The 15,238-nt window shown below is 42.0% G+C and overlaps 1 protein-coding gene across 19 annotated transcripts in view; it reads right to left on the minus strand.

Moving 5' to 3' along the window:
* The window catches only part of FBRSL1 (fibrosin like 1), a 404,406-nt gene that overhangs the window by 281,238 nt on the left and 107,930 nt on the right, over window positions 1–15,238 (minus strand). For 16 of the 19 annotated variants that reach the window (XM_026091849.1, XM_026091843.1, XM_026091844.1 and 13 more), the window contains one exon: window positions 13,644–13,679. The exons of the other annotated variants lie outside the window; for them this stretch is intronic. In XM_026091849.1, coding sequence (XP_025947634.1) covers window positions 13,644–13,679 — 36 coding nt within the window. The remainder of the gene's footprint in view (window positions 1–13,643; window positions 13,680–15,238) is intronic. 19 annotated transcript variants of the gene reach the window in all.

Below are 15,238 nucleotides of genomic sequence, written 5' to 3' on the forward strand. Positions count from 1 at the left end.
TTAGATGCAATTGCAAAGATCTTCATCCTGCCATGCCGCTTTGGAAATCTGGGGCAGAAGCACTCCTACCGCAGGCTCCAGGGTAATCCAAATCAGCTATCTGATACTCCAGTCCTCAGTCACCACGCAATGTCCACAGAGGTCCAACTCGGAGCTTTGGATAAGAGTTCATAGGAACTCTAAACAGGAACATGTTAAATCCTTTTCTCAAGAAAAATAGCTCAACAACAAAACCTGCAAAAACCCAAAACACAAGAAACCAACCACACACATACACACACACAGCTTCCAAACATTTAATTACAAGATATATTCATACGACAGACATCAACAAGCCTACAGGAAGACTCCTGCTTCAGTATTCAATGCAGCCACAATAAATATTTCAAGGTTTCAAATGGCTGCTTTGCAGTAGCACAGTTTTCATTTGCACAAGTGCCGGAAGGAAGTATTCAACACAGGCTTAAAGCAAAAAACAGAGTATTTTCCTGTAAAACTTTAATTGGGAAACTGACACTATATAATCTGTACATCATTGCCTCCAAGCTGTTGTTAAAAAATTAAAGCTGCATCAAAAGAACTGCTTTGTTAAATTAACACGTTATGCATACCAGACGTAATCTGCACCAGGAAAGGAAATAGCTTTGAGTCAAAAATGCACTGATTGTTATGGTTGTCACTGAAAGAGTCTGAGCCACGCAATCGAAGCAGACAAAAGCATCTTACATGCCTCTCACATAGACACATGCCCTTACAAACATGTACACTTTATTTAAAAAGCTGAAGAAAACCAATAGACAAACAGTATTTCATTATTGCAATCCTTACAGTCGCACATCTCAGATCTGACTGTGTGAAGCCACCGTGAAGTTGGGACAACGCACTGACTCAGGTACGAGGTGAGTCCTGGTTTCCAGGAACGCCTCCTGAGGGCCGTCGGTCAGTGCCAGGACCTGTGCAGCAGAGCGTGGGGAGCTGGCCTGCAGGATGTGCTGGGGGGACGGAGAAGCAGAGGGTCCCGGCTCTGGAGAGGGGCTATCACACAGGGACGTGGGGACAAGCAGCACAGAGCTGTCTGTTCTGGGTCAAATGTCTTTCCCCCAAAAGAGGCAAAACTTAGGGAGACCTCCTGTTCAAAATGACCACACGTTTTGGTAAATACTGAGTAGAACGCTTTCCATGAGCATATCTCAAGGCACGACAAGTACCAGTACTCCTTTTTAAAGATGGAGAAACTCAGGCACTGAGACTTGGAGCAACTTGCTGAAGGTTTCTCCTTAAAGTTTGCAGTTAAAAGCTCACTTGCCCAAAGTTGCTCTTTCAAGCTTGTCCATTCTGATCCGGAGGTTTGCTCAGCAAATAYATGAAGAAAACAAATCAGGTGCCCTAAGTGGTCCTGAGGATATGACCATCATCTCTAATTTAACCTTTGCAAGCCCATGCCACAGTTACCATCGTTTTGGCTTCAGATTAGACCAGGCTCACTGGACAAGCTACACTGAAAAACGACTCATCATTTTGCATGCCTAAACTCCTGACCGTTCAATCTGAGAGCCTCGACGAGGCAGAGTTTTCAGAAAACACAGAGCATGCTCCCCCTGAAAAGAGAGGGTCCTCTGACAACATTTCAAGTTGATCACCTCCCAACTTGATGCACCAAAGTAATTTTTCAAGATCTGAGCTATAACATCTTTGATAAGATTTTACTGCTTTGCATGCCCACAGTTAACTTTATTCTGTGCACTGAGAGTCTAAGGCAGTGCTGTGGTCTGCAGTGGTGAAGACAGGCTAACAGTTTTGAGGCTTTTAAGATAAGCAAAATTTCCCTTGACGTTGTAAACTCTTCAGGTGGTTACAGACAGCAGTTTCTGCTGTTTTGATGTCTTCTCAGAAAAGAGCTCACATAATTTTATCAGTCTCTGGGGTGACCATCAGATAACCAAGCTATTCCTGTCTGAACCACTCAATGCATCTCTACCTTCCTGTCACTGGCAATCCACAAGACAACCAGGGGACTTGAGCTAACCACACAACTCACAACTTAACTGATTAAGTAGGTGGGAACTGATGCCAGCTCAGCTCGAAGTGTCTTTCTCTGCTAACCAGAAGCTAGCCGCAAGCTGTAGGGGGAATGACCACAGATATAACACTGATAGCGAAACCGGTCGGTGAAGCTGCAGCTTCCTGCTCGAGTGCTCTCACAAGCTCTTACAAATGAATCTTCGGCAGGAAGCAGTTAAATAGGCTGTCTATGTCCTCACGTGGCATGTATTACTGACTGTTGTCTTCAAGGGATCATTTATTACTCTCTCCTTCCCCATTCCCCAGCTCTCTAGAAATGAACCGAATTAGGGCTCTTCAGAGAATACCAAGTCCTTAGTGGGAGGGCAGGATGACTGGAACAAATCTGTGACCACCCTCCGCCCCTTACAGCTCAACGCCGGCCAGCTATGCAGTGCCAGTGGCCTCGCAGAGCTTCACTGTAATACTCTAATCTTCATGCTTCAAGCTCTTTTCTGTAAAACCAGGCTGCTACTTGGCCTAGATGCTATTAAGCAGCTTTGGAAGAGCAGTCTGGAGAAAATGAGTTCTGCAGACTGGAAGAAGAGGTTTGATCTAATTTTGACCGTGAGCCTGACAATCATGCTTCTGTCAACACTTGATTGTATTCTGTTACAAAGAAAGTTCACAGAGAAGTGCTTTTAAACATCAGAGAACAAGTTTTGAATCTTTGATTTCCTTATGAGTATCCCATTAAGTTTAGCTTTTCAGCTGTTCATGTTGCCACCCAGAGTCTGAAGGATCAGTCCTCATCGAGTGAAGTCAAGGTTTCCCCCACTGACTTAAGTTGGTGTCCCTATCTAGGGCACAGGAACAAGGGGACACGGCACTGGTGACTTACTAGGACATCGTTTCTGGAGTTCTAATAATGGATTGTCACAATGATCTAATGAAAAAAGGATATCAATTCACCAAGAATAATTTTGAAGAAAAATAACATTAAACCATATTCTGCAAACGTAGGTAGGGAGAAACCCCACAGACAGCAGCTATGTTAGTACTTGCTCAGCTCTAGTTATTAGTACACTAAGTCATACAAGGCATAACAGAGCAGAGCTAAGCATTGCAGTAGATGGCAGTGGTTCATCAATCTATTAAAACAGATATATGCCTTATCCTCCTGAATGTAACAATTTTTTCCCCTTGCTAATTACTGTCAGGCCTTTGTATGATGCTGCATGACTTAAACTGCACAACACGCAGTCTATACCATCCTTCATCTTAAAGTGCTCTGATTGGTACAATATGGGCAAAAATCTTCCTGTTTTGATGAGCTGATTTTAAGTGTAGCAGCAACCATCCCAACATCTAGTATGACCTTGTTCAGAAAACCTGAAGAACCACACCCAATAATTTCTGAATCAATCCACAAACTACTTTTTGCTTACAGTCAGCAAAGTACCATTCTAAAAAACTTAAACTGAGGTTTGCAAACACCTAGCATCTACACAGTCCTAACACGTTTCTTGAAGACTGCCAATGTCGTGAGGCTTTCCGGATAACACATGTGGCCAATAAATCAGACCAGAACATTCCTCAGGATACTACTGATCTAGGCTGCAAGTATTCAGACATACAAAGAATAAGTCTTACCCACCATACAGTACAGAAAAGGAATGCAGACAGTAACGGTACAAATCAGGCTACATTCCTGTAGAAACCACTGCAGACATATCCGCAGTGATGCAACAATATGTGAATTTTCCATCATTCTGGTTGCAAAACTCTGAGTAATCACAACTAATAGTACAGAAATGTATCTGGAAAGAATTTATAAATAAGAGTTAATTCCCTTAAAATCTAGCAGAGATGTCACTTGAGTGTGTAACTCAGCAGCACCACGTGAGGACCGCTAGTGCTTGCTGAATTTTATTTTATTTTTTTGAGACACATACTAAAGTTGTAATCAAAAGCAATTTGGGGCTCAAAACTGACCTCAGGGTTACCAGACTCTATGACAGGCTGTTCCTTTTCATTGGAAGCACATTGTACAGCCAAGATGTTAGCACATACACACCGGATGGACCACGGATCTAATTAAAAAGTAGCTTTGGTGCATGTATCTGTTCCAGGAGCAGGTTAGTAAACCAAACTTTAAAAAAGTAATGAAATAGAAGGTGCTATAGAAGCAGACAATTCCCACAAAGACAAAGCAGAGCTAAGAGCAATGAGCAGGAGTTTTATGCAACCTCAACCCTTTGAGTTCCTGACCTGTGATAAGCTGAAAAAAAATGAGAGAACAGCTACAGTTGGTTGAAAACTAAGCTGAACATAGGGTATTTTGAACTGGAAGTTGAAAATGTCTCTCAAAAATTAGTCTCATCAATCAACAAGTTTTAAAACAAGACTTATAATGACCAACTTTYGAATATGGCAATAACTGAACGTCTGAATTATAGCACTGTCTCCCTAAAGCCATTTACTAAAGTGAATAGCCCAGCAAAAAGCAGAGAATACTTGGCCTTACAAGTTGCCAAATAGTACTGCAAAGGTCTTCCATCCCTGCGTGATTCATATCTGATGCAAAAGTTACACACAATGGAACAATTTACATTTTTGCCCTTGCCCTACATTCTTGGGCTTTCTTGAATTGAAGTTGGTCCTAATATGTTATTTAAGTAGGAGTCCTTTACAGTTTCATTTATTTATTTGCCCTGAACTGGAAGGAGGGCACCTGGGTGTTATTTCACTTTCTACAAAGTTACCAGCAAGTCACAGTGACTGGAAGTGTCCATAAGGAATTGCAAAGCTGAAACGCTAAGGTGGTGTGAAGTAAGAACACTGACACTGTGCAAGATACATTTCACATGGTTGACTGCAATTTCTGTCTGGATGCTCCTTTTCTAGCAAAACAAGTACTGTAGATGAGAAATCCAGTCTTTCAGCAATTCTTTTACTCTTGTGGTAAGAGCTTAACTGTTTTAAGAAAGGCAGTCCACAAACCCTAGTCTCATCACTGAACCACCCAGGCTGACCTGTACAGCTACCCTCCTTGTGAAATTCAGCATGATGCAATTTCTTGGCTTTGTTTCACCCCACACGCATGGAGGAGTGTTGCCTTTCTGCTAAAGATGCAAGTACCTTCACCAGTATATTTACATTTTAGCAGCTTACTACATTGAAGTCAAGCTGAAACACGAAGTGGAAAAAAGAGAAACCTCGACCTGCAGCATATTGTAGGTTTTCCCCATTTGCAGTTTGTGCAGCAGGGCCACTGCAGCTTCAGCGCGTTACCAGAACCTCTCGGAGGTGTGAGATCTGGCTCAGGGTTGTCTCTGTTGTTCTGTTAAATGGAAGATGCATCTTTGTTTTCTGTTTGGACACTGAAAAAATTGATCAAGATCTCTCTCTAGCATTTAAAAAACAAACCTCAATTAAAAATCTAGGAGAAGAAGAAGAAATGCACGTGATGGAATTGAATAAAGACCACACCAACCCACAGGGACCCTCTTTATACTGCAGGGTATGCAATATCTAGTTTTATCACCAACCCAAATAACCTTCCTTCTCTAGACTAGTTTATTTGGTTGCTGATAGAAAAGGGAAGACCATTTGGGGACTGATTAGCCATCAGTCCCTGAGTATATGGAAAAAAGGGTATTTCACTGAAATGAACAATGAAATATTTTAAATCTGATAATGCATTAATAAGATAGACAATATTTTCGTATGCCAATGGTATGCACAACAAAGTTGATTCACTGAAGCCCTTTTCCTTGTTCTCTCTTGTTCACGAGCTATTCAGACCAGCAAAACATACCAATTGTCTTTTAATTTGACAATAGCATTCTGAGCTAATGTCACTGTTATTTCCTCTGCTGCTCCCCTTTACTCAGTGGTTTTGGGTGTAGTTTTTTGTAAGGGCATATTGAGATGTGAGATAAAACACGAGAGCATGAACTCCCCCCCACATTAATTTCCTCTGACGAACCCTTTGCAGCACAAAATGTAACAACCAGCCCATCTGGGCTCCTCCTCAGGCCTGGAAATTGCCTGTATTAACCCCTCCTGCAGGTGCAAAGCCCTAGCATTGCTAATACCCACAGCACAAGACCATCACAGAATTAAAACAAAACAGAACAAATCTCTCGAGAGGCCCCGCACTTAACCCCTTTCCACTGTGCTCTATCAACATCAGGTGAGACGCCTTGACTCTTATCAGTGGTATGTTTTAATTACCTTGTTGTTTTTGGTAAAGGGAAAAGAAACGAAGTTAAAACAACGCAACAGCTTGTAAGAAAAGAGAGCAAGGAGCACAAATAACAACGTGAGCAAAGGCTGAGACAGACAAGCCGTATTAGACAAGGAAAGCTATAGCATATATACAACACAGTTGCCTCAGGACAGTCTTAATGAAAAAGGTCCAGAAATAAAGACCAGATAGTCTCAAAATCCTTTGCCTTTCCTCTTCAGCAGCATGTAATCCTTTCCAGGCTGGTGAATTCAAGACGGATTTAGGACAGCTCRTCATTTTGGTGTGCAGGGCCACTTGCAGTGAGGCTGTCCTAGCCTGAGAGCCAAAGAGCACAGGGAATTCCAGGGTGTCTCCGCATGACAACAGTGTCTTTCGAGTCCGATCAGCCCCCCACTGCCCAGAGTTGGGGGCAAGGGCAAGGAAGATTAAAAACGTGGCAAAAATCACACCTATGCCCCCTCCCTCAAGGGGACCGCGAGGGCTCGTGGCGTCAGCTGGCTGCGCTTCCACTGGCACTTGTGGGTTTATGTTAATCAACATCACCCAGTTATGCTCGTGCCTTAGAAACACAGGGCGCCCTTGTGTAGCCGGGACGCGGCCGGCGCGGCTGCAGCGTGAGCCTCCGTGCCAGCCCTTCCGCCAGCGCCACGGGTTCACGCAAACCGAAATTCAGCCAGAGAGGGCCTTCTGTGCTTATTTATGGCTGTGGAGATGAGTGAAAATTTATGGGACTTTTCATCATAATTAAAAGCAGAGGTCACCTAAGAAGAAACAGATTTTCAGCAAAGGGAACTTCTAAAGGAAAATGCGTTGTAAGGATGTTTGTGGACTTCAGTATTTGTAAAGCTGAAGTATGCAGTTTAGTTATGTTTGTACTTCTGCTTACGCTTTTCACAGGGTATTTCAAAAACCCTCAAGAGCTCCCACAGATCTGGAATAATATATGCACTGATCACCCGACCGCGCTGCAGCTCACGGGTTACAGAAGAGCTCGGGAGCTCYTCGGCTGGCTGGCGGCAGCGAAGCCCCACTGACTTCAGCCTGGCCCCATCTCACATGGCTCTGAGCTCACAGCAAGCCCAACCGGGAGGTATTATCCACCGAACTCAGCTACGCTGGGTGAGTTAACACATTGGCACAGTTTTTGTAAAGCAACGATATTTAGGAACACAAGAAGAGAATACGAGCAAAGTTAAATGCTTTGGATGGACACCCACAGCTATGTTCCAGGCCCTCTGAAATTCCTGCTACCTTCGAGGGAGGACTCCTTTTAAAATATTTTTCATTTCTATTATATATTATTATTTTTCTATTCTTTCATCCTCTCTGCTGTAATTGCTCTTACAGGCCACATCATTTTATTATAGTCCCTGTTTCTTTTCTCTTTCTAACTGAGCATCTGTCTTCACACAAGACTGAGTATTGCTCCATCTGAAGGGGACCTACCTGCCATTTTTTTCTTGTTCAGAAAAGACAGACAATTATAGTCCCTCTTTTACATTTGGCATCATGGCAAAGCGAGAGATTGATACTTACTTTGGAATTATTACTCTCTTATTCATAAATCTTGTCCAGAAAGTCTTGCTCATGTCGCCAGCCCACAGGCACACTACTGTAGGAAATACATTAAATTCACTTTTTTATCATGTAACTTTGACTCCAGCTCAAGGAGTTTTAGATTCGTAACAAGAGCTCCATTTTCAATACAGATTTTTAGCAAGAAAAAAATGCTAATTTATCACAGGTCCTAAAATACAATGATTTTTCCAGGCCAGCTACGAAATTTTACCTACCTACAGAGGAGAGATTTTTCATTAGCATATGACAGATCAGTAAGTGGAGGAACTCCATTAGTTACAAGTGAAGTTCGCCTCTGGTCACTGAGTATGCTTACATACCCACCAGCTGAAGCACACTCAAGAATTCCCCACCAGAAATATTATATACTTTAGAGCAATAATTTTGTTGATCCTAATGTAGAAATCTATCCTTTTCAGGCCTCCAGTTTCTCCATGGAAATCACAAAGATTATATAATAAGGTATACAATCGTCACCTGGGGGCATGTCTTGGACACACAACGATCTCCTGTGCAGGAGGCAGCACTGAGCTGAGCTCTGTATAGAAAGGATGCTACAGAAGGTGCTTTTCTGAGTTTGAAAATTTGGTCCTCAGCCTGAGAGCACAAGATCTGCAGAGAACYCGTCTAACCTTTAGAGTGAAGTGGTGGACCTGCCTGCATGTGCACCAAAGATTTTTGGCCTGGGAACAGCCTCCTTGGTGGGGGCCATCTGTTTCAGGGTTTCAGAGAACTGCGTCGGGCTGGCACAAATTAAAACTGGCCCCAAAGAGAGTGCTTTACAGTCTTAGCAAGGGTATATAAACCTGCAGATAGTTAACACAGTTCCTAGGCTGCTGATTACCCAGCGCATTGCTGTCATTCACATCTGTCCTCTTCTCTCCTCACTTCCCACCAAGCTCGCTGCACTGGAGACTCTCTCTGTACCATAACCCGGGTGAATCACAGCTCTGTACCTGCTGTCCCAGCAAGCATGCCCACAGACACAAGCTCAAGAGCTCTGACTGCGGGAAGGAGGTCATGGGCAGCTGGAACTGGGTGACTACACCAGACAGCAAGCATCAAGTCTACAGCATAGACGTACGGTTAAATAAAGGAGTCTCAGAGGCCGCAAAGATTGTCACCAGCAATCGGAAAGCCAGTTCCAAAACCCAACAATATAATTGGAGAGAAATAGTCAGAGGGACCGGGCTGGCGTCCCAGGCGTGCAGCAGGGCTCGCAGCCCACCTACTGTTTGCCGGTACTACCTTAGGCTCTGCCTTCACCTGCGTTATGAGATACTCGTTCTTGCACTACGTCACAAGGGAGAGGGGAGAAAGGGTGTAGAGAGCACGGAGCTGGCTCTGGGTGACCCAAGCGTCTCTGCAAGCCTTGTATTTCTTTGCACATTTCTTGATATCCCTGAGCTTCAACATAAGTTATCTGAGATACTGGTTTCCAGTGTTCAACAAGGAAGACGCAAAAACAACAGAATCTGATGGGCTGCCAGGGACTTGACTAAGCTGCAAAGACTCTGATATTTTACAGAAGCTTAGAATAAAAATCAGCTGCCTTTGTTGCCAAGTGTACATTACTGTTTTTTTCATTAAAAACCTTTCAAGAACAAATAAAACAAAACGAAGACTCCTCATCCTTCTGCACTTTTGTTCCAAGGTACACTCAGACAAGTTGGTTCACTGAATCTCCATTTGCCATATGCTTTCAAGTTTATTTGTTTATTCACTCCTGTATTTTAGTTCTTTCCATTTCAGAAGAGGAACAGCTGCACATATGTTCTATAAATAAACACATAATTTATTGGAAGAGATTTTTTGTTTATTTTTAAGCTACCACATATTCCCACTTCTATCTTCTTCTGCACTCTCTGCAAAAGTGAGTCAAGTTCAACCACAGCTTGTCTATATGATGTGCTGGACGATACAAAAAATTGCTGCTTTTTAGCCATTAAAGTCAATATATCCAGTTTGTTAATATGTTCATTATAACTGCTTGCTAAGTATGTTAGGCCCTGAATTGCATGGCACAGCTATCAGAAATGAACTTRAAAAGCGGTCCACAGAGCAACTTCAGTGATATCTAAAACACTCAACATATGGCCAGTGGATTCCAATAATTTCTAATTCTACAGGTTTGGGTTTTTTTTTTTAAACAAATCAGTACATTTTCAAGTAGATAGATCTCTCTCATATTGCTACCAAAACCAAAATCTGTTTTGTCTGTTCAGAGGACAGACAGACTTTTCTGACTAAAATCACTGATCTCATTTATGTGTGCAGGAAGTGTGACAAATGGCTAGAGTAGTTTATCGCATACATGTGACAATCAAGTCATAAAGGGAATAAGATATTAACCTCCATAAACAAACGAGCATTCTACTTCTCAGCATAGCGGAAAGTATACCTTAATAAGATAAGGATATGAAACACATGCTACTGATGAGATAAGGAGTCTGCAAAAGCACTACAGACAAAGATACGTCTTGTTACTTGGTTATCCACATAAAACTAAACGTCACTCAAAACTTTACTTTGGGAAACAGATTTATAAGAAATTTTGCCTGTGATATCAACAGACAGACTGTGAAACTACTTGCCACTACTGTTACCACTATTTTTGAGGCTACAGCTTTCAAATGTAGAAATTAAAACTACAAACAGCTGAAGTTAAGCAGAGGGATTATTGTTAACTTCAATGAGACCAGAATTTCACAGAGTTATTTCTTGTGTGGTCCTTATTTAGGCACTTACTGTTGGAATACCCAATACTCAGGAGTTACTATTTAGGCACTTATATTTGGTTTTCTTCTTAACTTGAGCTCCAGAGTCCATGCCTTGCACACGAGCAGTTTGCTGGGGTACTCAGTGGTAACCTGTTTTGACCACACAGACAGACCTTACTCAGCCTTCTCTCTGTGGCCCAAGTGGTCTGAAACCTTGGATTGAGATTTTTGATAAAAGAACACTACTACAGACTGTAAGCCCTCTTTCTACAAATTTGCATTTTCTTAAAATGTATTGTTTCTACAAATGTTTCCCGAAAACAACCTTCTTTGCAAGGACAGCTGAAGCAAGTGAACGGAAAAGTGTGCAGATTCAAAGTGAGTTAATTAAAAAATGAACATGCACAAAATATTTCGTGGTATTTAAACAGCTGTTTATGAAACCCAGTACAAGCACTTCACAGAGGAATGATATATATCTTCATTTTGCAAGTGACAGTCTTCAACAACACAACCATACACAGATATCAAGAGGATCACACACAAGTACAAGTGATGGTGCCTCCATGGTGCCTCCTACTAGCACTGTGTTTTAACATGCTTTCACCATGTCTCACAAACAACCTATTTGATGTAAACAGGGGCAGTGCCAAAATACTGACTTAGTGTTTAATATACAGCTGCTTTCATGAGAAAATGAAAAACTTCGCAATGTATTATAGACAACTCCTGGTTTGGGGCCAGTTCTCTTGAACTGGTGGTTTGAAYGTTCGTTTGCCACCTGGGAGAATCAGCTTCCAAACACAGGTTTGGGCCAGCAAGGTCTGGCAGTGCTGGAAGTGATAGCCTCTGCCTTATGCTAAATCAATTTAGAGCAGCATCAGAGTCTTAAGGGAAATGGTCAGCCTCAACAGCTGGTACATGGTGAGGCAGAAGGCAGCTTAATAGGGAAAATGACAACGCATAAGGAGAAGCAACCCCAGCTCGCACTGCTCATGATCTCAAAAYACAGCTATGGCATGCACAAAGTTATGGGTTGGCTAAATAAAAGAAACCTGTCCCCACACATGCACAGAAAAGGAGCTAATTTCTTAGAACTATTTATTTGAGAGACAAAAGTAAATTTCTTAACAGTCAGCAATGGAGGAAAACAGTCCAATGATTTATTGGCTTAGGGACTCTAAAAAGAATTCTTCAGCCTTTTTCCATTAAGATTTTGAAACCAATGCTAYAGCCAGTGGGAAATTGTTTAATTCCCAAACTGTGCCCTCAGTCATAAAATCTGTGAAGATGATGCATTATTATTTATGTGGTGCCACGGGCAAGCATGGCATTTTACAGACAAATAGAAGATATGGCATCTGCCTTTAGAAGTTCAGGTGAATCCAGCTGTTCACGTGTATGGGAAGCAGTGCTCAACTGCTTTGCAAGTATACATTTGAAACTCTGTGCTGGAGCAAATGTTCTTCATCAGGAGAAGAATTAAATAATGATACTCACCTGGGATGTGGGAAACATTTTGATAGCAGGATACTTATGAGATGCATGTCATTATTGCCTAAAATTTTGTGACATCATTTCATAAAGCCTTAAGACTTTTCAAGTAATATGTTATTTTGTAATGGCTTTGTGCTTCAAATGCACTCAGTGTTGCATTATGAATTTCTGATAACAATATGTAGGATAGCATCATGTGACAGTACCACTATGAAATCAGACATAAACTGTAACCTGCCAAACAATTTCTTCTCTGTGGCCAAACAGCACTGGGTAGGAGCTCACAGGATCCATCACACAACTCCAAACATACAACATAAATTACTGAAAGAAAATCATTCTTGTGATTTTTGCGGAAAAAATGTGTACTGGGTCTCTACATCAACTTCATGTAGTATATAAAAATCCACCCTTGTTCTAATCTACTATTAAAAGTGAGCAGTTATAGCTCTTGGTAAGAAACATATTTTTTGATCATTTACCTAGAAGACAAAACTTTATCATGGTAGAGTTTGCAATAACAGTGATTATTGTCAATAAGTACAGGCAGGAATTGTTAAATGGATTAGTCAGTCTCATTCAGATTTGCATACAAGATAAGCACGCAGGTTCACCTACAACCTTTACACTAGTAATTAGGGAATACGTGACTTACTGGCTGAACAGACAGGGTATCATTACAGACATCTACGCACTGTACATGTGTTATGAGAGTTAGATATAATGCGATTCCAGGAGTTTTCACGTTGACACTACTAAGCCACTCACACCCTCTCTTATTTCTTACATTAATCTGTACAGTATCATCTATGTGCCTGCCTTTTCAGACAGCTGAGCAGCACAAAGGTACCCAGATATACAAATAATTATACAACCTCTATATGAAGAAATGTCATTGTACATACGAGTAAAGCATGTGAATAGAAATGGTCAGTTAAATATCACTGTTGCATTGCATACAYGTGCAAATGTGCCCTGGCCCTGTAACACCAGCCCTACAACACTTCTTCTACCTATGATACTCTTGTTAGGAAGAGACAAGACCAGCAACATCATCCTCCTCTGAAAATGAGTGAATTTTTCCTACAGCAATGTCTTATAGCTCAGAGTTTGCAAACAAGAGGATATTGACTTTTTGTTGAGACTGGTAAAGGGTCACAGTTCTCTCTAAAATGCAATAATTTTGTCTTTGATCATTTTATGTAATACACAAATAAAAAACCATGTATGGGGCCAGGGGAGGTGGAAGGAGGCATCTCCCACCAATGTTGAAAACACTCCCCACTTGTGTCTTTTAAACCCCAGGAGAGGACTATCTACTAGCTGAAAGCCACTCCCAAAAAACACCACCAAAACCCCCTCCCTATAAGGGTAAAATTAAATTCAAGAAGCCCCCAAACAGACTGCTTAATGCTCTGTCATGTCAGCATTGTCCCTGGCCAGATGCAAGACAGTCCTGTACTCTAAGCCTTTTTTTTTTTCTTTTTTTTATGTTCTGCATTTCTTTCATGTCAGTGGATATGCAATAGGTAGTGTAAACCTCTGCAATCAACATCAACAGAAGTGAAAGAATTAGCTGTAAAATGACTTACGGAGTAGCCTCTTCCTGAAAGCGATTGAGCAGAACTCTGTGGGAGGAAACAATATGCCACAGTAAGTAATGCAAGAGATTCTCTGTAATGTAAGATAAGAATCATTTTGAGATTCCCTCCCCCAGCCCAATACTCCTCTAGGGAAAACTTCACAACCAGAGCTCCTCAGATTATTTTCTGGCATTCTTCATGCTGCCACAGGAGTAACAGCAAAAGAGCATTTCCAGGTGATGGCTCCAGGGCGGTTTCAGACAAGGTTTCATAAACTACAGCAGGGCTTCAACAGCACCTTCCAACTAAGGTAAAAGCTTTCAGTGTGGGGATACATCTTCACAGAAACAGAGACTCAAGAATGCATTTAAGTATGCATTTTAAACCGTCCCTCTTCAGTACATAACTGCAGCTTCCAAGGAACATAACACGTGCATAAGGATGTTCTCCTCAATCAGGGTTGGACATTTTTTGCCTCATGGACTCCAACTTGCAATCATGTAGCTATATATCCCACTTTCCATTCCCCTCCACACATTCATGAACCTCCAAGCCTTCATTGCTGCAGTATTTCTCTATGACAGCTCTATCCAAAACAACAATAGCAGCAAAGCTCTAATTTATCATCTCTCAGAGCTTTCCCAAGTAGTCTGTCCCTTCTGAATAAGTTAAATTACATTGTTTACTTTCGCTCTTCGTTGCATCTCCTCCTGCTCCTTTCTCTCTCTAGCACATCCTTACCTACTTCACATGCTGCCAAACCATTTGATTCTTTTCCCTTTCATTATATTATCCCCAGTGACTTGGATCTTTTTCCTGTCTTTAAGACCCCATACTGTTGAGCTGCCAGTTTTGGCTCTCTCAGAAGCAGCTAAATGAGTTCTACCTCTACTTCCAGCTGCTGTTATATGCTTTCTTTTTGGAAATGAGAAAAAAGCCTAGAACAGTGGCAGCATATGACAAGGAGGGAGCAGCACCACATGACCCAGCAAGTACTCTGCAGGCCAATTTCCAAGTGTGATTTATAATCATGATGCCCTCACTACATGATTTTAYTGAGCAAGACTTGGGGAGTCTTATCTACCCAGTTTCCAAGACTGGTGTTCTAATGGGCACCAAAGCCTGAACAAAAATGCCAAATTGTTCCAGGCTGATCCTGAGGATTGTTTGTCTTTCTACAGCAGTGCCAAAAGTTATTTATCAAGGTACTAAATCACTACAACAGCACAACTCCCCCAAAGTGATTGATGCAAACTGATTGCAGGCTACTGCAAGCACTTGTAATTTCCCACCAGTAAGATAACAGTTCCTCTGTATCACCAATTTTCAAACCTATTGATCAGAAGATACCTAGATACATTCAGAAACCTTCCCAAACTCTTGCACTCAAGGAAAGACAACTCTTTTGTCCCTCATCCCATGCACACCCTGTGCCACTGCCTTGTAATTGCCCTAAGCACCAGAGAAGCAATTTGCCAGTCTACCACCCACGGAGAAGTTTCCAAAATGAGGAAGAGACAACAGCAATGTCCTACAAGTGGGCAAGCATGCTGCTGGAGGACGGAGGGCCCCCCAGCAGCCTGACGATCCACCCTCACTGCCTG

Source organism: Apteryx rowi, unplaced genomic scaffold (genome assembly GCF_003343035.1).
Source record: "Apteryx rowi isolate R43461 unplaced genomic scaffold, aptRow1 scaffold_93, whole genome shotgun sequence".
NCBI classification, from domain to species: Eukaryota; Metazoa; Chordata; class Aves; order Apterygiformes; family Apterygidae; genus Apteryx; species Apteryx rowi.